At 38.7% G+C, this 24,973-nt stretch overlaps 1 protein-coding gene and 1 long non-coding RNA gene across 7 annotated transcripts in view; one reads left to right on the forward strand and one right to left on the reverse strand.

Annotated features, from left to right (window-relative positions):
- LOC139756295 (pre-piRNA 3'-exonuclease trimmer-like) overlaps nt 1–22,348 on the forward strand; it is a 35,429-nt gene extending 13,081 nt beyond the window's left edge. For 2 of the 6 annotated variants that reach the window (XM_071675565.1, XM_071675566.1), the window contains exons 7-14: nt 7,035–7,226; nt 8,806–8,935; nt 10,786–10,899; nt 11,536–11,638; nt 12,219–12,318; nt 12,463–12,641; nt 16,094–16,192; nt 22,202–22,348. In XM_071675565.1, the coding sequence (XP_071531666.1) occupies nt 7,035–7,226; nt 8,806–8,935; nt 10,786–10,899; nt 11,536–11,638; nt 12,219–12,318; nt 12,463–12,641; nt 16,094–16,192; nt 22,202–22,274 (990 nt within the window). In that variant the 3' untranslated portion in view covers nt 22,275–22,348. Of the gene's footprint in view, nt 1–7,034; nt 7,227–8,805; nt 8,936–10,785; nt 10,900–11,535; nt 11,639–12,218; nt 12,319–12,462; nt 12,642–16,093; nt 16,193–17,747; nt 19,063–22,201 lie in introns of those variants that run through there. The other 4 variants (XM_071675563.1, XM_071675564.1, XR_011714307.1 and 1 more) reach the window with 3 other exon arrangements.
- On the reverse strand, nt 17,127–23,402 carry LOC139756296 (uncharacterized). The gene is made up of 2 exons (XR_011714308.1): nt 22,510–23,402; nt 17,127–21,095 (listed from the first exon to the last, which is right to left on the reverse strand). It is a non-coding gene; the product is annotated as an uncharacterized lncRNA (long non-coding RNA).
- Between the last annotated feature and the right edge of the window lie 1,571 nt (nt 23,403–24,973).

The following is a 24,973-nucleotide window of genomic DNA, read 5'->3' on the forward strand; positions in this document are numbered from 1 at the left end:
TAAAAAAGGGGGTGACTATTATTGACTGGTTGGTAAGGTTATTTAATGTATGTATGACTCATGGTGAGGTGCCTGAGGATTGGCGGAATGCGTGCATAGTGCCATTGTACAAAGGCAAAGGGGATAAGAGTGAGTGCTCAAATTACAGAGGTATAAGTTTGTTGAGTATTCCTGGTAAATTATATGAGAGGGTATTGATTGAGAGGGTGAAGGCATGTACAGAGCATCAGATTGGGGAAGAGCAGTGTGGTTTCAGAAGTGGTAGAGGATGTGTGGATCAGGTGTTTGCTTTGAAGAATGTATGTGAGAAATACTTAGAAAAGCAAATGGATTTGTATGTAGCATTTATGGATCTGGAGAAGGCATATGATAGAGTTGATAGAGATGCTCTGTGGAAGGTATTAAGAATATATGATGTGGGAGGCAAGTTGTTAGAAGCATTGAAAAGTTTTTATCGAGGATGTAAGGCATGTGTACGTGTAGGAAGAGAGGAAAGTGATTGGTTCTCAGTGAATGTAGGTTTGCGGCAGGGGTGTGTGATGTCTCCATGGTTGTTTAATTTGTTTATGGATGGGGTTGTTAGGGAGGTGAATGCAAGAGTTTTGGAAAGAGGGTCAAGTATGAAGTCTGTTGTGGATGAGAGAGCTTGGGAAGTGAGTCAGTTGTTGTTCGCTGATGATACAGCGCTGGTGGCTGATTCATGTAAGAAACTGCAGAAGCTGGTGACTGAGTTTGGTAAAGTGTGTGAAAGAAGAAAGTTAAGAGTAAATGTGAATAAGAGCAAGGTTATTAGGTACAGTAGGGTTGAGGATCAAGTCAATTGGGAGGTAAGTTTGAATGGAGAAAAACTGGAGGAAGTAAAGTGTTTTAGATATCTGGGAGTGGATCTGGCAGCGGATGGAACCATGGAAGCGGAAGTGGATCATAGGGTGGGGGAGGGGGCGAAAATCCTGGGAGCCTTGAAGAATGTGTGGAAGTCGAGAACATTATCTCGGAAAGCAAAAATGGGTATGTTTGAAGGAATAGTGGTTCCAACAATGTTGTGTGGCTGCGAGGCGTGGGCTATGGATAGAGTTGTGCGCAGGAGGATGGATGTGCTGGAAATGAGATGTTTGAGGACAATGTGTGGTGTGAGGTGGTTTGATCGAGTAAGTAACGTAAGGGTAAGAGAGATGTGTGGAAATAAAAAGAGCGTGGTTGAGAGAGCAGAAGAGGGTGTTTTGAAATGGTTTGGGCACATGGAGAGAATGAGTGAGGAAAGATTGACCAAGAGGATATATGTGTCGGAGGTGGAGGGAACAAGGAGAAGTGGGAGACCAAATTGGAGGTGGAAAGATGGAGTGAAAAAGATTTTGTGTGATCGGGGCCTGAACATGCAGGAGGGTGAAAGGAGAGCAAGGAATAGAGTGAATGACGATGTGGTATACCGGGGTTGACGTGCTGTCAGTGGATTGAATCAGGGCATGTGAAGCGTCTGGGGTAAACCATGGAAAGCTGTGTAGGTATGTATATTTGCGTGTGTGGACGTATGTATATACATGTGTATGGGGGTGGGTTGGGCCATTTCTTTCATCTGTTTCCTTGCGCTACCTCGCAAACGCGGGAGACAGCGACAAAGCAAAAAAGAAAAAAAAATATATATATATATATATATATATATATCCCTAGGGATGGGGAGAACGAATACTTCCCATGGATTCCTCACGTGTCGTAGAAGGCAACTTAAGGGGACGGGAGCAGGGGGCTAGAAACCCTCCCCTCCTTGTATTTTAACTTTTTAAAAGGGGAAACAGAAGAAGGAGTCATGCGGGGAGTGCTCATCCTCCTCGAAGGCTCAGATTGGGGTGTCGAAATATGTGTAGATGTAACCAAGATGAGAAAAAAGGAGAGATAGGTAGTATGTTTGAGGAAAGGAACCTGGATGTTTTGGCTTTGAGTGAAACAAAGCTCAAGGGTAAAGGGCAAGAGTGGTTTGGAAATGTCTTGGGAGTAAAGTCAGGGGTTAGTGAGAGGACGAGAGCAAGGGAAGGAGTAGCACTACTCCTGAAACAGGGTTGGTGGGAGTATGTGATAGAGTGTATGAAAGTAAACTCTAGATTGATATGGGTAAAACTGAAAGTGGATGGAGAGAGATGGGTGATTATTGGTGCATATGCACCTGGGCATGAGAAGAAAGATCATGAGAGGCAAGTGTTTTGGGAGCAGCTGAGTGAGTGTGACAGTAGTTTTGATGCATGAGACCGGGTTATAGTGATGGGTTATTAGAATGCAAAGGTGAGTAATGTGGCAGTTGAGGGAATAATTGGTGTACATAGGGTGTTCAGTGTTGTAAATGGAAATGATGAAGAGCTTGTAGATTTATGTGCTGAAAAAGGACTGGTGATTGGGAATACCTGGTTTAAAAAGAGAGATATACATAAGTATATAAGTAGGAGAGATGGGCAGAGAGCGTTATTGGATTACTTGTTAATTGATAGGTATGCGAAAGAGAGACTTTTGGATGTTAATGTGCTGAGAGGTGCAACTGGAGGGATGTCTGATCATTATCTTGTGGAGGCGAAAGTGAAGATTTGTTGAGGTTTTCAGAAAAGAGGAGAGAATGTTGGGTTGAAGAGAGTGGTGAGAGTAAGTGAGCTTGGGAAGGAGACTTGTGTGAAGAAGTACCAGGAGAGACTGAGTACAGAATGGAAAAAGGTGAGAACAAAGGACGTAAGGGGAGTGGGGGAGGAATGGGATGTATTTAGGGAAGCAGTGATGGCTTGTGCAAAAGATGCTTGTGGCATGAGAATCGTGGGAGGTGGGCAGATTAGATAGGGGGGATGAAGAAGTAAGATTATTAGTGAAAGAGAAGAGAGAGGCATTTGGATGATTTTTGCAGGGAAAATAATGCAAATGACTGGGAGATGTATAAAAGAAAGAGGCAGGTCAAGAGAAAGGTGCAAGAGTTGAAAAAGAGGGCAAATGAGAGTTGGGGTGAGAGAGTATCATTAAATTTTAGGGAGAATAAAAAGATGTTTTGGAAGGAGGTAAATAAAGTGCATAAGACAAGGGAACAAATGGGAACATCAGTGAAGGGGGCTAATAGGGAGGTGATAACAAGTAGTGGTGATGTGAGAAGGAGATGGAGTGAATATTTTGAAGGTTTGTTGAATGTGTTTGATAATAGATTGGCAGATATAGGGTGTGGTGAGGTGGTGTGCAAAGTGAGAGGGTTAGGGAGAATGATTTGGTAAACAGAGAAGAGGTAGTAAAAGCTTGGCGGAAGATGAAAGCCGGCAAGGCAGCGGGTTTGGATGGTACTGCAGTGGAATTTATTAAAAAGGGGGCGACTGTGTTGTTGGCTGGTTGGTAAGATTATTTACTGTATGTATGACTCATGTTGAGGTGCCTGAGGATTGGCAGAATGCTTGCATAGTGCCATTGTATAAAGGCAAAGGGGTTAAAAGTGAGTGCTCAAATTACAGAGATAAGTTTGTTGAGTGTTTTAGATATCTGGGAGTGGATCTGGCAGCGGACAGCGGATGGAACCATGGAAGCGGATGTGAATCATAGGGTGGGGGAGGGGGCGAAAATCCTGGGAGCCTTGAAGAATGTGTGGAAGTCGAGAACATTATCTCGGAAAGCAAAAATGGGTATGTTTGAAGGAATAGTGGTTCCAACAATGTTGTATGGTTGCAAGGCGTGGGCTATGGATAGAGTTGTGCGCAGGAGGGTGGATGTGCTGGAAATGAGATGTTTGAGGACAATGTGTGGTGTGAGGTGGTTTGATCGAGTAAGTAATGTAAGGGTAAGAGAGATGTGTGGAAATAAAAAGAGCGTGGTTGAGAGAGCAGAAGAGGGTGTTGTGAAATGGTTTGGGCATTTGGAGAGAAAGAGTGAGGAAAGATTGACCAAGAGGATATATGTGTCGGAGGTGGAGGGAACGAGGAGAAGTGGGAGACCAAATTGGAGGTGGAAAGATGGAGTGAAAAAGATTTTGAGTGATCGGGGCCTGAACATGCAGGAGGGTGAAAGGCGGGCAAGGAATAGAGTGAACTGGATCGATGTGGTATACCGGGGTTGACGTGCTGTCAGTGGATTGAATCAGGGCATGTGAAGCGTCTGGGGTAAACCATGAAAAGTTGTGTGGGGCCTGGATGTGGAAAGGGAGCTGTGGTTTCGGGCATTATTGCATGACAGCTAGAGACTGAGTGTGAATGAATGGGGCCTTTGTTGTCTTTTCCTTTTCCTAGCGCTACCTCGCACACATGAGGAGGGAGGGGGATGGTATTCCATGTGTGGCGAGGTGGCGATGGGAATGAATAAAGGCAGACAGTGTGAATTGTGTGCATGGGTATATATGTATGTGTCTGTGTGTGTATATATATGTGTACATTGAGATGTATAGGTATGTATATTTACGTGTGTGGACGTGTATGTATATACATGTGTATGTGGGTGGGTTGGGCCATTTCTTTCGTCTGTTTCCTTGCGCTACCTTGCAAATGCGGGAGACAGCAATAAAGCAAAATAAATAATAATAAATATATACGTTTGTTGAGTATTCCTGGGAAATTATATGGGAGGGTATTGATTGAGAGGGTGAAGGCATGTACAGAGCATCAGATTGGGGAAGAGCAGTATGGTTTTAGAAGTGGTAGAGGATGTGTGGATCAGGTGTTTGCTTTGAAGAATGTATGTGAGAAATACTTAGAAAAGCAGATGGATTTGTATGTAGCATTTATGGATCTGGAGAAGGCATATGATAGAGTTGATAGAGATGCTTTGTGGAAGATATTAAGAATATATGGTATGGGAGGCAAGTTGTTAGAAGCAGTGAAAAGTTTTTATCAAGGATGTAAGGCATGTGTATGTGTAGGAAGAGAGGAAAGTGATTGATTCTCAGTGAATGTTGGTTTGCGGCAGGGGTGCGTGATGTCTCCATGATTGTTTAATTTGTTTATGGATGGGGTTGTTAGTTAGGTGAATACAAGAGTTTTGGAAAGAGGGGCAAGTATGCATGCAGTCTGTTGTGGATGAGAGAGCTTGGGAAGTGAGTCAGTTGTTCGCTGATGATACAGCGCTGATGGCTGATTTGTGTGAGTAGCTGCAGAAGCTGGTGACAGAGTTTGGTAAAGTGAGAAAGAAGAAAGCTAAGAGTAAATGTGAATAAGAGCAAGGTTATTAGGTACAGTAGGGTTGAGGGACAAGTCAATTGGGAGGTAAGTTTGAATGGAGAAAAACTGGAGGAAGTGAAGTGTTTTAGATATCTGGGAGTGGATTTGGCAGTGGATGGAACCATGGAAGCAGAAGTGAATCATAGGGTGGGGGAGGGGGCTAAAGTTCTGGGAGCGTTGAAGAATGTGTGGAAGTTGAGAACGTTATCTCAGAAAGCAAAAATGGGTATGTTTGAAGGAAATGTGGTTCCAACAATGTTATATGTTTGCGAGGCATGGGATATAGATAGAGTTGTGTGGAGGAGGGTGGATGTGCTGGAAATGAGATGCTTGAGGACAATATGTGGTGTGAGGTGGTTTGATCAAGTAAGTAATAATAGGGTAAGAGAGATGTGTGGTAATAAAAAGAGAGCAGAAGGTGTTTTGAAATGGTTTGGTCACATGGAGAGAATAAGTGAGGAAAGATTGACTAGGAGGCTATATGTGTCAGAAGTGGAGGGAACGAGGAGATGTGGGAGACCAAATTGGAGGTGGAAAGATGGAGTGAAAAAGATTTTAAGTGATCGGGGCCTGAACATGTAGGAGGGTGAAAGGCGTGCAAGGAATAGAGTGAATTGGAATGATGTGGTTTACTGGGGTCGATGTGCTGTCAATGGATTGAACAAGGGCACGTGAAGCGTCTGGGGTAAACCATGGAAAGTTCTGTGGGGCCTGGATGTTGAAGGGGAGCTGTGGTTTCGGTGCATTTTTACATGACAGCTAGAGACTGAGTGTGAACAAATGTGGCCTTTGGTGTCTTTTCCTAGCACTACCTTGCACACATGAGGGGGGAGGGGGTTTTTATTTCATGTGTGGCGATGCGAATGAATAAAGGCAGACTATGAATTATGTACATGTGCATATATGTATATGCCTGTGTGTATATATATGTATACATTGAGATGTATAGGTATGTATATTTGCATGTGTGGACGTGTATGTCTACACATGTGTATGTGGGTGGGTTGAGCCATTCTTTCGTCTGTTTCCTTGCACTACCTCACTAACGCGGGAGACAGCGACAAAGCAAAATATTATAATAATAAATAATAAACAAATATACACATATACATACATCCATTCCTGGCACTATCCCACCCCTTAGGAAACAGCATCTTGCAAAAGTTGAAAGATAATTTATTGAATATACCCATGGTTGCATATATAAACATTATACTCTCAAGCCTTTCCAGTCTATGCTTTTCTGTTTCATCATTTGTAATCAAATGTTTTATGATAAATTGCTAATTAGATATGTAAGATGGTGGTGTGACAAAGTTATGAAGAAGTCTTTAGATAGAAACACACTTAAACGAAAGTCCTTTAACCGTAAGTGCCAGAAGGCTTACACAGCTGACTGTCCAGTGAGCGCTGGGAGTCAAGGATAGTGGTAATCTTGAATGACTTGTTTTGAACTGCTTGACAGTATTATGACATTTGTATGGCTTCTAGGTGTGGCTTTTGTTTATACCCTACAGAGGTAGTGTGAGAGGTGACTCAGTCATGTCACACAGTCAGGTGCACACCCTCCTTCACTACCCCTTTGTGGAGTTTGGTGTAGTACAGTTGTTAGGGTATAAAGAAAAAAGGTAGATTGAGAGATTGGCAGTTTCTGAGTAAATTGTTTTGGGCTAGATACACTTCATTTAAGGTTACCAAAGGAATAACTTTGTTATGTACAATAGAAAGATTTTGTGTGTGGGGTTGGAGTGAATGAATTTGGTCTCGCTTGATGAATGTACGTATGTACTTGTGATGTGAATTTCCTGTAAACTAAATAAACAAGAAATTGATTTATAAAATGGCATGTCACATACAGTACACCACTCATTTTTATAGGTTGTCATCCAAAAAGTATCAGCTTTAGAACGTACAAGACTTCAGGCAGAAGATCCTGAGGGGATAGAATATGTGGAAACCAATGTGAGAAAAATGTTGGGATTTACAACTATTTTCCACTATCTAACAGAACTCCAGAAGCCCCTTGTACTTCACAATTCTCTATTAGATCTCATGCTGATATATAAACAGGTTTGTAATTTTCCTTTCTTGAATTATTGTATTTGCATTTAGAGAAAGCAAGCACATAACAGCCCCTTAGCTTAGCTCTCTCGTGTATATGCTGAATTATGCAAAGTCTTCCAGTTATTCATCTCATAGACAGAGTTGCATTGTTTGGTGAAATTGTCTCATACATTCAATGCCTAGACTGCATATGATCAGTTAAAGCTTTTCTGAAATAGTCATAGCCATAGGCAGTTCACCACTCTGTCTATCAAGTTCTCTGTCATTTCTCTTTGTACCTTCATCCAAAAAATTATTTCAAACAAACTTTTATTGATGTTATTCCAACATGGCTATACCATCATTAGACATTTTTCCATTCACCATTATGAAGATTTCTTCACATATAGCTCTTATGATATAATTCTTAAATCTGTTCTAATTCCCACTATACTGTGTTGGTTATTGATTTCATTTGCTTTCATCTTGTACTAAATCATCCTCTGGAAAACTAAGGTTTCACATCTACACTCTGGATGGGACACTTCCTATGTCTTGCTGGCTTCTTACACACCACATTAATCCCCATTCAATAAATTTTTCATATTTTTTAACATCCACTTTGCTTACAGCCATCCTTTACATTGCTGCATAATGTAAAGTATCCATAATAACGATTAATTCTTGTCCATGCCTTTTTTATTATTCTTCTTTCATACATGGTCACCTTTTCACGTGTCAGCAAGGTAGTATCGGAAACATAGGAAGAAATGGGCTTATTCACCAACATATGTTCTCTATCTGTCTTGTACACTTCACTGAAACTAGAGCTCCCTATCCACAATTATGCCTCGCAGATCTTTCTGTGGTTTCCTTATGATCAGTCGTCCTTATACCACATACTGTCCTGAAGTATTTGATTTCTAACATGTCCACCCTCTTCCATTCTTTTGCATTCAAGGTCCAAGACACATCTACAGTACTGGTGGGACTACAGTTAAGTTGACCATACCCAAGTTCGCCCTAATAGACATTGACCTCTCCTTCCAAACAATCCTTATTGCACCCAGAACCTTAGCCTTCTCCCCAATCCTGTGACGTACTTCAGCCTCCATGATTCCTTTTGATCCAAGGTTCAATCCCAGGTGCCTAAAACAGCCAACGTACTCTTGGTTCATCCCATTCAAACACTGATTTTTAAACAAATTTTGTTTTGTTTGATAATACAAAACTTAAAAACCCATGGAATGTTGTCATCACCAATAAAGATGTTACAAATACACATATTCATTACAAAGATGACTTTAGCAGTATGTGATTCATGTACAGGGAAGATAAAGTTGATAAGAGTATGAATATGTTTCTTTTGAAATATTATGTTGTTTCACAGTAATATCTCTATTTTTTTCACTTTATTGTACTTTGTCATAAAATTATCAAATCTGTGAAAAAAACATAAGCATAAAAGAATAAAAAATACTAGATAAACAGACTAGTAAAAGACAATAAGTTGTAATAGAGGAGCATTGACAGATAGAATTTCATATTATAGGAAGAGCGAATTTTATTGAATGGTAATTATAATTTTCTTAAACATTACTTTCAGTTTCATCAAAACCTGCCAGAGTCATATGAAGTGTTCAAGTCTGACCTGCACAAGTTATTCCCCATCATATATGACACGAAATTCATTGCCACAGAACTTAAGCACCATTTCAGAGACAAGGATGAGAAAGGTAGATTTTCAAGATTACATTTCTGTATGAAAAGTTTTTAACCAGATTATTTCGTATGTCTGTGGATAATGCCAGTAACTGTTATTCTTTGGCGGTATTTTTTAGCTTTATTTTCATATTCTGTCCAATTTTAATCACTAAGATTCATTGGTAGGACCCCAATACTTTACTGTAAAAGCTAGATGAAGTACTCACTTTTGATATAGACATTCTCAGAATTAAAATAACCTTGCAATACAAGGGAGCATTCTTTCTCATTATTGTCATGATTCAAATACTTAAATGTGAAATTTAATTTTTAATATCTTTTCCAGGTTTTTGCTCAATATTATATGTATTAGGGTATTTACTTGATGTTGTTGACCTTTTCAACTTTTTGATATTTCTTTTATTACAGTATGCTTATGTCTAATAGCTTTGCAAATCCATTGAAATCATCACATTGCTCTCCAAATTTTTTGATATTACCTCCTAAATGCAATATTTTATACTTTTTTATTATTATTATTCTGCTTTGATACTTCCATACATATATAAACAGTGGCAATTTTACATTTGGTAAAGTGTGTGAAAGAAGAAAGTTGAGAGTAAATGTGAATAAGACTAAGGTTATTAGTTACAGTAAGGTTGAGGGACAAGTCAATTGGAAAGTAAGTTTGAATGGAGAAAAACTGAAGGAATTGAAGTGTTTTAGATATCTGGGAGTGGATTTGGCAGCAGATGGAACCATGTAAGCAGAAGTGAATCATAGGGTGGGGGAGGGGGTGAAAGTTCTGGGAGCGTTGAAAGATGTATGGAAGTCGAGAACATTATCTTGGAAAGCAAAAATGGGTATGTTTGAAGGAATAGTGGTTCCAACAATGTTATATGGTTGTGAGGCATGGGCTATAGATAGAGTGGTTTGATCGAGTAAGTAATGAAAGGGTAAGAGATGTGTGGTAATAAAAAGAGTGTGGTTGAGAGAGCAGAAGAGGGTGTTTTGAAATGGTTTGTTCACATGGGAGAGAATGAGTGAGGAAAGATTGACCAAGAGGATATACGTGTCAGAGATGGAGGGAACGAGGAGAAGTGGGAGAACAAATTGGAGGTGGAAAGATGGAGTGAAAAAGATTCCGAGTGATTGGGGCCTGAACATGCAGGAGGATGAAAGGTGTGCAAGAAATAGAGTGAATTGGAACAGTGTGGTATACCAGGGTCGACGTGCTGTTAATGGATTGAACCAGGGTATGTGAAGCGTCTGGGGTAAACCATGGTAAGTTTTGTGGGGCCTGGATGTGGAAAGGGAGCTGTGGTTTCGGTGCATTATACATGACAGCTAGAGATTGAGTGTGAACAAATGTGGCCTTTGTTGTCTTTTCCTAGCGCTACATAGCGCACATGGGCAAGGGGGTTGTCATTTCATGTGTGGCGGGGTGGCGAAGGGAATGAATAAGGGCAGACAGTATGAATTATCTACATGTATATATGTGTATATGTCTGCATGTGTATATATATGTATTTGTTGAGATGTATAGGTATATATATGTGCATGTGTGGACGTGTATGTATATACATGTGTATATGGGTGGGTTGGGCCATTCGTTTGTCTGTTTTCTTGCACTGCCTTACTAACGTGGGAGACAGCGACAAAGTATAAGATATAAAATATAAATAATATTTTAATTTGCTTTTTATGTATCAAATGTTTTATCAGAGTAATGTAATCATACATATCTTTTTTATCAAGTTCATTTCAGACCATGAAATGTTTGAGTAGATAATATCCTCTTGAATGAGTTGTTTAGTAGAATGTTATAGGGAAATTGGAGAAAATGTTTTAAAGCATTAAATTATAAACATGTTCTTTTCAGTTAGCAATATGTTTAGTAACACGGGGTTGGTTGATTTAGCTTCAACTTTGAGGAGAAGTTTGCCTGTAATGTACCGTCCATTACTGTCCCATGATCCTCCTGGAAATAAGTATGGTTAGTATACTTACTGTTATGTGGTAAAGCTCGAATGAATTTTTTGTTTGTTAATAATGATATGTAGTGTTGATTTTCATATAAAAAGGACCATTTGAAATACTGCCTTCTAATTTGGTGCAAGTGCTCACTAAGTATATGAGTACACTGAAGCTGTACTAGTTAGCAGCATCCTGTTCATTGGCTTATTGGCATGTGTGTGTCTCCATCCTCATGTTTACAGTTTGTATTTGTTACCTGTGTTTGTATCCAGGGTAGGAGCTTTAAACATGAAGGGCTACATCTTTCCTCAAGTTACACTTATGAAGAATTTTAATATTTCCCAGTACAAGGAGAATTTAGTACTTATCCATGAAACTTTTTCCTCATCTATGGTAGACACATAGATATTGATATTTGAATGTTTATTGAAGAAGGGATTGAAAGGGAAAATGAAAGGGAGAGTGTGCATGCAGTAATGTAATACCCACAATTTATTGATATTTAAGGAATAGAAATGTGATGCTGGTCATTCAGATTGAATTATATTATTTATGTCCTTAGTATGATTGTGTTGAAATAAGGCTACTCACATTTTTTTTTTCTTCACTGGCTTAAGCAGTTCAGACTTAACAATATCTGCTTTCAAATCCACAGATGGAGATGATGTGCTGGCTCATGAAGCAGGTTTTGATGCGTACCTCACAGGACTCTCATTCCTTAGTATGGCTCATCTTTATGCCATGCTCCAAATGCCCTCGTAAATATGCCCGTTTCTTGTCTGTCCATTTTTGCACTTATTGGTGAACAAATGTATTTCAGAATAGATGTTCTCATAGATTTTGTTAGCCATGGAGAGGATTTAGGAAAGCTGCTTTCATTATCTAAAAGATTATGAAATATTGTATGAGGGAAATGAAGACAGAATTAAAGTTGTCAGTGTGCGATTAAACTACCAGTTTTGTAGGGATTATGATGAGTCCCAAAGCCCAAGTATTTGATGTTTTCAAGTTGTCAAGAAACAGAAAGAAGTTTCCATATAAAAAGACTTATGGTAGTGTCAACCAGACAAATGAGACCTATATATGTCCTATACTTTGTAGAAGTTGAACAAAAAGGGGTGGAAGTGGGGCAACTGGAAATCCTCTGCTCCTGTATCTATTTCCAAATGAAGGAACAGGAGAGGCAAATGGAGAATTTTTCTTCTAAGGTTTCATCTTCATGATGCTAAAGAAATGGTGAAAACACAGGAAAGAAAAATAATAATAACTGATTTTTTGTATAGTAAGCTTTCATATTGTTGGTTAGATCAGCATAATCAGCCTCACTTTTTTTTACAGGATAACCCAGCACCGCCCAATGAGTCCTCGAGAACATGTGTATGCTCTCAAGAAATTTGCAAATTGTGTGCAGATACAGAGGGCAGCAGTTCGTTATGTGGTGTGGATTATTTTCAAGCTTTTTCATCATGGAATTTTTCTGTTTCCGTATGCCATTTCTGACATTCATGACGGATACCATAAATAGCAGCAGCCCCAGGTGGCTTTAATATTCATTTTTCTTTTTTTCCTTCATACACCATAGAATCTGATAGGCCAAGATCCAAAATCCAAACAACCTCCTTGGCTTTTAATTGAAGGGCAACACAAATCAGTGAGAGTCTCACCTGGCATGGTGGCAACAGAGCTGGCACAGTATGGACACCTTGATATTAAACCTCACAACAACAACTCTGTTTTAGTTGCTGCTACTTCTTGGAAATGGTTAGACATCAACATTTATTATTATTATTATTATTATTATTATTATTATTATTATTATTACTATTATTATTATTACTATTATTATTATCATTATTATTACAATATATTTTGTGGATAGGGAACTGTGGTTTCAGTGCATTACACATGACAGTTAGAGCCTGAGTGTGAACGAATGTGACCTTTTTTGTCTGTTTTCCTGGTGCTACCTTGCTGAAGTAGGGGGTAGCAGTGCTGTTTCCTATGGCTTTTAATTGAAGGGCAACACAAATCAGTGAGAGTCTTACCTGGCATGGTGGCATCAGAGCTGGCACAGTATGGACACCTTGATATTAAACCTCACAACAACTATGTTTTAATTGCTGCTACTTCTTGAAATGGTTAGACATCAACATTTATTATTGTTGTTGTTATTATTATTATTATTATTATTTATCCCTGGGGATAGGGGAGAAAGAATACTTCCCACGTATTCCCTGCGTGTCGTAGAAGGCGACTAAAAGGGGAGGGAGCGGGGGGCTGGAAATCCTCCCCTCTTGTTTTTTTTTTTTTTTAATTTTCCAAAAGAAGGAACAGAGAAGGGGGCCAGGTGAGGATATTCCCTCATAGGCCCAGTCCTCTGTTCTTAACGCTACCTTGCTAACGCGGGAAATGGCGAATAGTTTGAAAGAAGAAAGAATTATTATTATTATTATTATTATTATTATTATTATTACTTTTTTTTTTTTTTTTTTTTTATACTTTGTCGCTGTCTCCCGCGTTTGCGAGGTAGCGCAAGGAAACAGACGAAAGAAATGGCCCAACCCCCCCATACACATGTACATACACACGTCCACACACGCAAATATACATACCTACACAGCTTTCCTTGGTTTACCCCGGACGCTTCACATGCCTTGATTCAATCCACTGACAGCACGTCAACCCCTGTATACCACATCGCTCCAATTCACTCTATTCCTTGCCCTCCTTTCACCCTCCTGCATGTTCAATATAATTTACAATATAATTTTATGGAATTATTATTATTATTACTATTTTTCTTTTCTGTTAAACTATTCGCCATTTCCCGCGTTAGTGAGGTAGCATTAAGAACAGAGGACTGGGCCTTTGATGGAATACCCTCACCTGGCCCAATTCTCTGTTCCTTCTTTTGGAAAATTAAAAAAAAAAAAAATGAGAGGGGAGGATTTCCAGCCCCCCGCTCCCTCCCCTTTTAGTTGCCTTCTACGACACGCAGGGAATACGTGGGAAGTATTCTTAATCCCCTATCCTTATTACGATATAATTTTGTGGATAGGGAACTGTGGTTTTAGTGCATTACACGACAGCTAGAGACTGAGTGTGAACGAATGTGGCCTTTTTTGTCTGTTTTCCTGGTGCTACCTTCCTGGAGCAGGGGTAGCAGTGCTGTTTCCTGTGGGGGAGGGTAGCACCAGGATTGGATGAAGGCAAGCAAGTATGAATATGTATATATCTGTATGTATATGTTGATATGTGTATGTATGTATATGGGCATTTACATGCCTTACATCCTCAATAAAAACTTTTCACTGCTTCCAGCAACTTACCTCCCACACCATATACTCTTACTACTTTCCACAGAGCATCTCTGTTCTATGCCTTCTCCAGATCCATAAATGCTACATACAAATCCATGTTTTTCTATTTCTCACATACATTCTTCAAAGCAAACACTTGATCCACACATCCTCTACCACTTCTGAAACCACACTGCTCTTCCCCAATCTGATGCTCCGTACATGCCTTGACCCTCAATCAGGACCCTCCCATATAGTTTCCCAGGAATACTCAACAAACTTATACCTCTGTAAATTTGAACACTCACCTTTATCCCCTTTGCCTTCATACTTCGTACAGTGGCACTATGCATGCATTTTGCCAATCCTCAGGGACTTCACCATGAACCATACATACATTGAATATCCTCACCAACCAGTCAACAACACAGTCACGTCCTTTTTTAATAAATTCCACAGCAATGCCATCCAAACCCGCCACCTTGCCGGCTTTCATCTTCTGCAAATTTTTCCCTGTCTGTTTACCAAACCATTCTCCCTGACCTTGTCACTTTGCAGACCACCTTGACCAAAACACCCTTTATCTGCCACTCTATCATCAAACTCATTCAACCAACCTTCAAAAGTAGGAAGAGAGGAAAGTGATTGGTTCCCAGTGAATGTCGGTTTGCAGCAGGGGTGCGTGATGTCTTCATGGTTATTTAATTTGTTTATGGACTGGGTTGTTAGGGAGGTGAATGCAAGAGTTTTGGAGAGAGGGCAAGTATGCACTCTTGTGGATGATAGGGCTTGCGAATTGAGTCAGTTGTTCGCTGATGATACAGCACTGGTGGCTTATTCAGGTGAGAAACTACAGAATTTGGTGACTGAGTTTGGTAAAGTGTGTGAAAGAAGAAAGCTGAGAGTAAATGTGAATAAGAGCAAGGTTATTAGGTTCAGTAGAGTTGAGGGACAAGTTAATTGGGAGGTAAGTTTGAATGGAGGAAGTGAAGTGTTTTAGATATCTGGGAGTGGATTTAGCAGTGAATGGAACCATGGAAGTGGAAGTGAGTCACAGGGTGGGGGAGGGGGCGAAGGTTCTGGGAGCGTTGAAGAATGTGTGGAAGGCAAGAACGTTATTTCGGAGAGCAAAATGGGTATGTTTGAAGGAATAGTGGTTCCCACAATGTTACATGGTTGCGAGGCATGGGCTGTTGATAGGGTTGTGCGGAGGAGGGTGGATGTGTTGGAAATGAGATGTTTGAGGACAGTGTGTGTGGTGTGAGGTGGTTTAATCGAGTAAGTAATGAAAGGGTAAGAGAGATGTGTGGTTATAAAAAGTGTGGTTGAGAGTGCTGAAGATGGTGTATTGAAATGGTTTGGTCATATGGAGAGAATGAGAGGAAAGATTGACAAAGAGGATATATGTGTCAGAGGTGGAGGGAATGTGGAGAGGTGGGAGACCAAATTGGAGGTGGAAGGATGAAGTGAAAAAGATTTTGAGCGATTGGGGCCTGAACATACAGGAGGGTGAAAAGCTTGCAAGGAATAGAGTGAACTGGAATGATGTGGTGTACTGGGGTCGTTTACTGTCAGTGCATTGTACCAGGGCATGTGAAGCATCTAAGGTAAACCATGGAAAGTTTTGTGGGGCCTGGTTGTGGAAAGGGAGCTGTGGTTTTGGTGCATTACACATGACAGCTAGAGACTGAGTGTGAATGAATGTGGCCTTTGTTGTCTTTTCCTAGCGCTACATATTTCAGTATCATACTGAGCCTTTCCATATACATTAAGGTGATATTAAAAAAATAGTTTGCCTTTGAGTATTTTTCTTTTTTTTTTTTTTTTTTTTTTTTTTTTTTGCATATTCATATATGTTTGTAGTAAGTAATAGTGGGAGCCAGATGATATACTTTCATTTTGTTTTCCTTACAGTATAAATGACATCTTGATGAATTTAGAAGGAAACAGCCATATGAAAGTCAAGGTGTACCGAAGGCTGAGGCATTCTACTCTTATAAGGACCTTATCCTGGTAGGTAATTAAATCCACAAATATCTGTAAATTATGGTTTACAAAAATGCTATGCCTTTTCTTGTAGGGAGAAACTGAATTGAACAATATCTCCATATGATAGGCTAATACCTTACTGCTTTTTTATTTGAAATGTAGAGAGGGGTAAATTGCTTTTACTTCTCCTTTTTGAGAGTGATCATGTAAGATGTATGGTGCATACAATGATAATTACCCAAATGCTGTATTATTATCTGTGAAATGCTGTTTGTTATATCATTGCTTACTTATCCATTTTCAGGCCATATAATAATCAAATACTTCATAGGCTTTCCATCATGTAGAAATTTCTTAGTATTACCCGAATGCTAAGTTGAGATTTTAGTATTACCATATATACTCGCCTACCTCGTGTACAAGTTGACCCTTGATATTTAGGCCTAGAAATCATTGATTTATATGCCTTGTGTATAGGTCAACCCAAGTTTTTTTTAGGGTAACTGAAGAACAAATTAGGTTAATAAAGTACCATATTTTTTGGCACATAAAACTCGTTTCAGAAAATCTTCACTCTTGAAATGTGGGTAATTTCAGCAAAAATATTGTATATTCCCATTCAAGTCAATTAGGAGAGATTATTAATGTAAAATAACTGTTATTTTTAACTGAAAATCATTCGAAGCGATTATTCTATTTTCTGAACGAAAAAGCGAAAGTTGATTGTTTTCATCGTATTTTTATCCCACTTTCCACTGTAATGCGCATATCATTTCAGCAAAATTGTACATTTCCATGAATATTATATCAAGCACAGTATGAATAGAATTTCATTGTAGTTCACCAGTATTTTAACTGCAAACTATTAAAGAAACGAGTAACATCTCTTGAACATCAGAAGGTTAGGTAAAGTCTTTTGTCATGTATTTTATCCCATTTTACATTGAAATAAATCACGTTTCAGCAAAATTATTATTTATTTCTAAGAACATATTCATTCAGGCACAGATAAGTTAAAATACACTTGTGATGTTACAATTTTTTAATTGAAAACAATTAGAAAAACACGTACCATCTAGCTGATATGGTAGAGCCCTGGTCGCGGAGGCTTTCCTTTGCATCAGACTTCCTAAACAGCTTTAGAGATATTACCATACGTTGGCATTGTGTTTATACTCTTTTTGTCATGCTTTTGAATTTCTAGAAATATGACAAGGTTATATATAATACAATGTTACAATACTTTTGATTTACAAGTATTCATTTTTAAAAATACATTAGACCCTAAACAGAGACACTGTTATAAATTTGATTACTGGCAGGCTGCCGTTAGAACAAGTTTACCCTACCAACAGTGTTTGTCAGTTTTTTGTTTTGTTTTCTGTAGGGTTTGTACAGTATTCTTTCTTTAGTAAACTGTTTTACCTAGAGTATTGTAAAACAATTTAGGAAATAAAATACTCTTTAACCTAAATTTGAAATGGAAAATTTAGAAACTGGCAACTTTCTGTACATGACCCTACTCATATCATCACGAGTGAACTACATGTTACTGCTTTTTCAAATTGTCTTGTTACAGTGTAGATGTGCTAGACCCTTATTTACTTCAGCATGGATTCAAGAGGAAACAAGTTCACAGCAAAGTTCAAGCTCCAAATATGCAGAACAGACTAACAGCTGTGCAGCAGCAAAGGAATTTAAGGTATCCGAAAAATAGAGACTGAAGAAAGCTCGCTGCACAACTTTAGCACATGCCAAAAAAACAAATGTGTTAACAGAGGAAAGTGGCCACAGTTGGAAGTTGAAGTGGCAAAGTATGTCAAGTGAAAACTTGACAGAATGGATCAATTCGAATCTTTGCATTGAAACAAGCAAGAAAATTAGGCATCTCTGATTTTAAGGCAAGCCATGGCTGGTGCACAAGACTTATGAAAAGAAATGATTTTGTACCAAGATGGAAAATGTGAATATTACAGTGCCTTCCACAAGAACTTGATGACAAGGTAAATATTTTTCATGTCAAAAACTAAAAGTTGCTCCTAGCCCTTCCCATCATGCACAGATTTCAAGCTAATGATGCTATTACCCATGTTTAGGTCAACCCCCTAATTTATCTAAAAATTTGGTGATGAAAACCTGAACTTTATACGAGAATATACGGCAGCTTAACAGGAATTATGGTCTAAAAACTTGGATCATGATATAAAAACAGATCCTTTATGAAATGACAGGAAAAGTAACAGAAAAAGCTTTTGTGTTGGTCTGGTCCACTGCTATATAAAAGGCAGAGAAGGGTGTAGATGACGTTTGGCAGTCCCCATGAAAAGATGACCGATGTTTCTAATGAGCTTGCTTTCACATTGTATTCTCATATCATGGAGGCACAGCTTTGGTGGTGAATATGAATATATTTGGATGTATTACATCTTTCACATTAACAATCAGTACAAGAGAGACTGCCTGGCAAGAGTGGAGCCATAATCAGATCTGATTCTTCCTCCATCAAGAGCTTAGTCTTACACAATTCTTGTATCATAAATAGGGTACAGCACTGGTGGTGAATAACATGTCTAGATATATACTTCACACTAAAATATAAATTAGTGTGAGGACATAGTACATGTACATGTGGGAAGGATGTTGAGGTGTTTTTCTTTGTAAATGTTTTAGCTATTTATTGTGTGTTGCCAAAGCCCTCAATCTGACTAGGATTACATAAGAAAATTGAAGTGCACTTATTACATAATTTTCTCCATTTAAATGAGGTCATTGGGCACCTCTTGCTCAGAATTGGGAAGCAAAATGATGAAGTAGGTATGGCAGTTTTTGATTTGCACCAGGAATATAATAAAACTGATAGAAGAATGTATTTCATGGGCTAATAGCTATTTTCTTGAAGTGTTAGCAAGTGAATTAAAGGAAAGTTTGAAGGCATATAATCATCAAAAATGGTCAATTTTTTCTTCATGTTCATCGTTTCCTATCTGAATAAGGTATTGCCATGACCAATTGCCTTATTTGTACACATTCACTCTAACTTTCATTTTTCTACTTTTCTATCTATATCTCTAATGTCTGTTCCCTCTGGGAATTCACATTAAGGGGTGGCATACACCATCTTATGCATTCTTCCACCATTTCTCTCCTCCAGTAATCTTCCACTCTATCTGCCAATGTCACAGGTGGTCTTCCTATAACACCAACCCTTTTAATTGTACTATCATACACTCCTTGTAAACTCCCAGTCTTGCATTCTTTCCTTATTCCCAAACCATCTCAAAGTATTAAATTTCATCCATTGTAACACTCCACAATTCATTCCTTGCCACATACCCCTTCATTTCTTTCTTCATTCCATTTTGTGACACATGCTTTTCTCAAATAGCTCATAACCATAGCCTGGATTCTTGACCTATGTGACTCACTCAACATCCATGTTTTGGTTGCATAGGTCAGGGTTGGAAGGACTATGCTATCCCTTAATCTCATCTTCGCTCCCAGCAAACAGCACAGTATCATTCGGAAACAAGCTTGCCACTAGCTACTGTATCTCATGGTCACACTCCATCTCTGCACCCCCCCCCCTTTCCTTAGTTATGCTGTTTCCTGTGGGGCAGGGTAGCGACAGGAATGGATGAAGGCAAGCAAGTATGAATATGTACGTGTATTTATGCTTATGTCTGTGTGTGCAAGTACATATGGGTGTTTATGTAAACATTTGTGTACGAGTGAATGGGCCACTCTTTATCTGTTTCCTGGCGCTACCTCTGACTCGGGGAAACAGTGATTCTGTATAATGTAATGTGTGTATATATATATATATATATATAACCTATAGATAGAGTTGTGCAGAGGAGGGTGGATGTGTTGCAAATGAGATGTTTGAGGACAATATGTGGTGTGAGGTGGTTTGATCGAGTAAGTAATGAAACGGTAAGAGATGTGTGGTAATAAAAAGAGTGTGGTTGAGAAAGCAGAAGAGGGTGCTTTGAAATGGTTTGGTTACATGGAGAGAATGAGTGAGGAAAGATTGACAAAGAGGATATATGTGCCAGAGGTGGAGGGAACGAGAAGTGGGGGACCAAATTGGAGGTGGCATGATGGAGTGAAAAATTTTTTTGAGCAATCGGGGCCTGAACATGCAAGAGGGTAAAAGGCGTGCAAGGAATAGAGTGAATTGGAACAATGTGGTATACTGGGGTTGACGTGCTGTCAATGGATGGAACCAGGGCATGTGAAGCGTCTGGGGTAAACCATGGAAAGTTTTGTGGGGCCTGGATGTGGAAAGGGAGCTGTGGTTTTGGTGCATTATACATGACAGCTAGAGACTGAGTGAGAATGAATGTGGCTTTTGTTGTATTTTTCCTAGCGCTACCTTGTACGCTTGCGGGGGGAGGGGGTTGTCATTTCATGTGTGGCGATGGGAATGAATAAAAGCAGCAAGTATGAATGATGTATATGTGTATATATGTATGTCTGTGTATATGTTGGAATGTATAGGTATGTATATGTGCGTGTGTGGAGAAGCATGTATGTACATGTGTATGTGGGTGGGTTGGGCTGTTCTTTCGTCTGTTTCCCTGCGCTACCTCGCTAACATGGGAGACAGCGACAAAGTATAATAAATAAATAAAATAAATATATAACCTTAACTACTAATTGTACACCCTTTAATTGCATTTCTCTCAAACATTTTAAACACATTCACCCATAACTGCATCCCTACATTCACTGCATGTCCATCTAAGCTTTCTGTTATCTTCCTTTCATACTCCTCTCTGCATATTTTCTGATTCTTTTCGCTTGTCAACACTTCTACCTCTCCATTCTTCCTTACACCAGCATGTCCTTTTTCATCTTTCATCTCCTGCCACAGTCAGTCAAAGCCTTTGCTCTTCTCTTTCATAATTCCCCAGTGGACCATCCTCTGTGGAAAAAAAAAAAGGCAATAGAAAGGAATAAACCCATTTCAACAAAAACATCCACTAGATAACATCTATTTTCATTTACTCTAGGCACTCCCCCATTTATTAACAATCCCACCAGTTTCATCACATCCCACTTTCACATTCACATCACCTATTACGACCACGTTTCATTTTCAAAACCATTTATACAGCCATTCAAATTTCTCCAGAAATGTTTCATTTCATTTTTACCTCATACACTCTTCATATTTACTGGGGCTTATACACATGCCCATGCATACTTCACAATTGCAATCTTTCCTTTCCCAGGTTTATAACTCCAAAACCACAGCCTACCCACCACAGCTCTGCAGACCTTTCATGATTACCCTGATCACTTCTTTTACCATAGTTCAGGCAAGGGTTGACAGTACATGACCACACATAAACACAATACTCCAGTCCAATTCTATTCCTTGCATACTTCTCACCCTCCAGAATATTCAGGCCATAATACCTCAAGGTCACTCTCTTTCTACCTTTCCTTCTCATTCTTAGTCTTCCCTTTCCCCTTGCTCCTTCCACATACAACACATAGATTCTCCTTTTAAGTCTTTCTTTGCTCATTCTATTAATATCTATCTACATTTCTGATGCCGCTGTTCCCACCTGGAAGTCCCACTTCTAGCCTTTTGTGCTTCACCCTTAACAGGCCATTGGCAGAAGTGCAACTTGTAGGGGTTCTTACCTAATGTTCTCACAGATGACATCTACCTAATTTTCCTGTCTACTAATGCTACCTAATGTTTCTATGTATTTCTAAAACATTTCAGCACACCCTTGTCAGCTGTCAGTCAGACCACTTAATACCACCCCTCACTCTTGAATTGATGTTTCATACAAGATCAACTTGCGTCACACCACGTGCTCAGGCATTTCAATTCCAACATATAAAGGGAAAACATGATGTGGCATAGTGTTAAACAATGTGTCAATTAACAAGAGTAAGAGTATGTGTTTAATGAAGGATGAAAGAGGTCAGTTTCTGTTACATTACTAAAATGATGGATTGCATATTGGCTTATGGATAACAGGTGATCTAATCTTATACATTATTTTTATGCAGGTCTGGAGCCTTGGTATCAGCTGGGTTAAGTGCATGGCTAGTGTATACCACACTAAAAAAACAATGCTCTTAGCCATTATATGGTACTTCCATAATACCCCAGTGTCTCAAGAACTTTTGTAATAAAGTGTAAATGCATCTTAAGAAGTGTTTCATATCCCTTATGATAAATCATGTTGATTACAGAATAAAAAGTTGTAGACATGGATAAAAGAAAAAATCTTTCAGCACATAAACCTTATTCAAAAGAGTTTTATTCTATATCTAGACTCTGTTTGAATAAGGTTGCACAGTGAATGAAATATCACCTTCAGTGAAGTTGTACTGTATCACTTGTCAGTGAATGATAATGAAGTACAATCTTGCTGAGGAGCTTCTCACTCTAAAGGAGTCTATTTCCCTGCTACTGAATGTGCAGCAGCCTCAAAGCTGCAAAAGCCCTGTAAAAGGGTTCCAGCAGTTTTATCCTATGTAATTCAGGAAAATTTGGTTATAATTAGAAAGACAATCCTATTAAATCCTTTACATGCAACCTGTCAATCCATGGTACAGTTTTTTGTGACGGACTACATTTTGGAGCAAAGAGGTTTAGATGAGAATATCATAATTCAAAAAAAAAAAAAAAAAAAAAAAAAAAAAAAAATAAATAAATAAAACTCCCTATCTGCTACTATCTGAATGTATTACAGTGAGGAATTACTGACATAAGAGTCACGGTTCTCTAACTGTAGAGAGAGATTCTTTGCATTTTTTAAGTGTACTTGGGACAAAGACAGTATAATTTATATGTTTCATGCTTTTAGGGAACCCCTATCAGGTAATGTCTTACACTTAGCACAGAGGTTGAACCAAAGGGAGTATCCCTTGGAAAGTGTTACAGCTCTTCACTCAAGCTGTTCATTAACAGCCACTATAAAGTTATATCTGTTATTTATTTCTTGCCTCATTCAGTCTTGTTCCAGTGTGAGATGATGGGTTTCCTTAGGTACATGGTCACTGTAAAAATATTTTTCTGAAAACACCATACCCATCAAATCCAAACTTCTTTGCTGGGAAGAGAATTAACACACGAGTCTTTAAAATACTCCTACTAGTGAACTGGTTCTTACATTATTAAGCTGTAATTTTTCCCTCGGTCAAAAACCAAACATGTACGAAAGGTTCTCACGTACAAATTACCTACATTCCTTACAGAGGAACATTCTCTCATGTTGAAAAAATACTGTGCTTGTAAATATCGCTTTTATGAAATAAGACTGTGCCAGATTCCTCACATCTGATATCTTTATTGCTACAGTGCTTTAATATGTGTTTTTTAAGACTGCTTTTCTGAGTAAAGAGTTTCTCACAATATTCACATCTAAACCTCTTTATCCCACTATGTACAGTTATATGAATGTTAAGACTGCTCCTATAAGCAAATAATTTTCCACATTCTTCACATGCAAATCCACCCCTATGCATCAGCATATGTTTGGTCAAGCTTTTCTTTTCTGGGAAGACTTTACCACATTCCTCACAATTTAACTCTTCACCCCTAGCATGAACAAGTATGTGTTTTCTCAGACCACACTTTTCAGAAAACTGCTTTCCACATTCATTGCAATGATACTTTTTTTCTCCACTATGAACAAATTCATGTTTTTTAAGACTACATTTATGAGCAAATAGTTTACCACATTCATCACATTTAAATCGTTTTACTCCACTGTGAGTAACCAAATGTTTACTAAGACCACTTCTCTGGGCAAAGAATTTACCACATAATTCACACCCATATTTCTTTTCCCCACTATGTACAGTCATATGAATGGTTAAATGACACTTCTGTGCAAAGCGCTTTCCACATATTTCACATGCAAAATTTTTTTCACCACTGTGCAAAAGCAAATGAGTTGTTAGGTGTCCCTTCTGACTAAATTGTTTGCCACATTCTGTGCATTCAAAATCTTTTTTTCCACTATGTAGCAGCATGTGAGTATTAAGACTGCTTTTGCGACAATATGTCTTTCCACACAATTCACAAAAAAAACTGTTTTTTCTACTGTATGAAGACTGAAACATACTGAGGGTGTTCAAATGGTGCATGAATATCAACTTGGGCTTCACCAATGATGTCTTCAGTCACATCTCTGAAACAAAAGAATTTTACATATAACAGAAATATGAAAAAAGAGAACAGTGTGCTAGTTAAACTGATATTTATTGTAATTTCCTAGACCAGTAAAAAACTAAAAGACAGCAGTCCTTTTTATATATCATTTATTTTAAATCGCAATGGATGGTTACTAATGTTTGACAAAATTATTTCCTATACCACACATACTGTATGTACTTTGATGAGTAGCTGATATCTTTTATCAAGCATCTCAGTTTTGGTGCTCTCAAGCAACTGTCACAATATATCCTGTCTCGTCAGTCATCACAACCAACTTCCTGATTTTGGTAAAAATTATACTTTTCCTAAAATTTTGATATCTAGTCTTTCTAATCACGTACTAAAGTCTCCCTTTTTCCTTAAAACCTATCTATCTATCTATAGTATATCTCTGATGCCCGTTCCCTCCGGCGAAAGAGTCTCCACTTATCCCTGTCCTTACATGCCTCACTCGCATACACCATTCCATGCATTCTTCCTCTGTTTCTCTCCCTTCAGTATCCACCCTATTTGCCCATGTCAAAGGTAAAATTTTCCAAAATGAACTTACATTTCCATCATCTGGTCAAGTGATGGTTCATTTTCCACTGCCTCTAACTTAAAATTATTTCCTC

This window comes from Panulirus ornatus, chromosome 21 (genome assembly GCF_036320965.1).
Source record: "Panulirus ornatus isolate Po-2019 chromosome 21, ASM3632096v1, whole genome shotgun sequence".
Classification (NCBI taxonomy): Eukaryota; Metazoa; Arthropoda; class Malacostraca; order Decapoda; family Palinuridae; genus Panulirus; species Panulirus ornatus.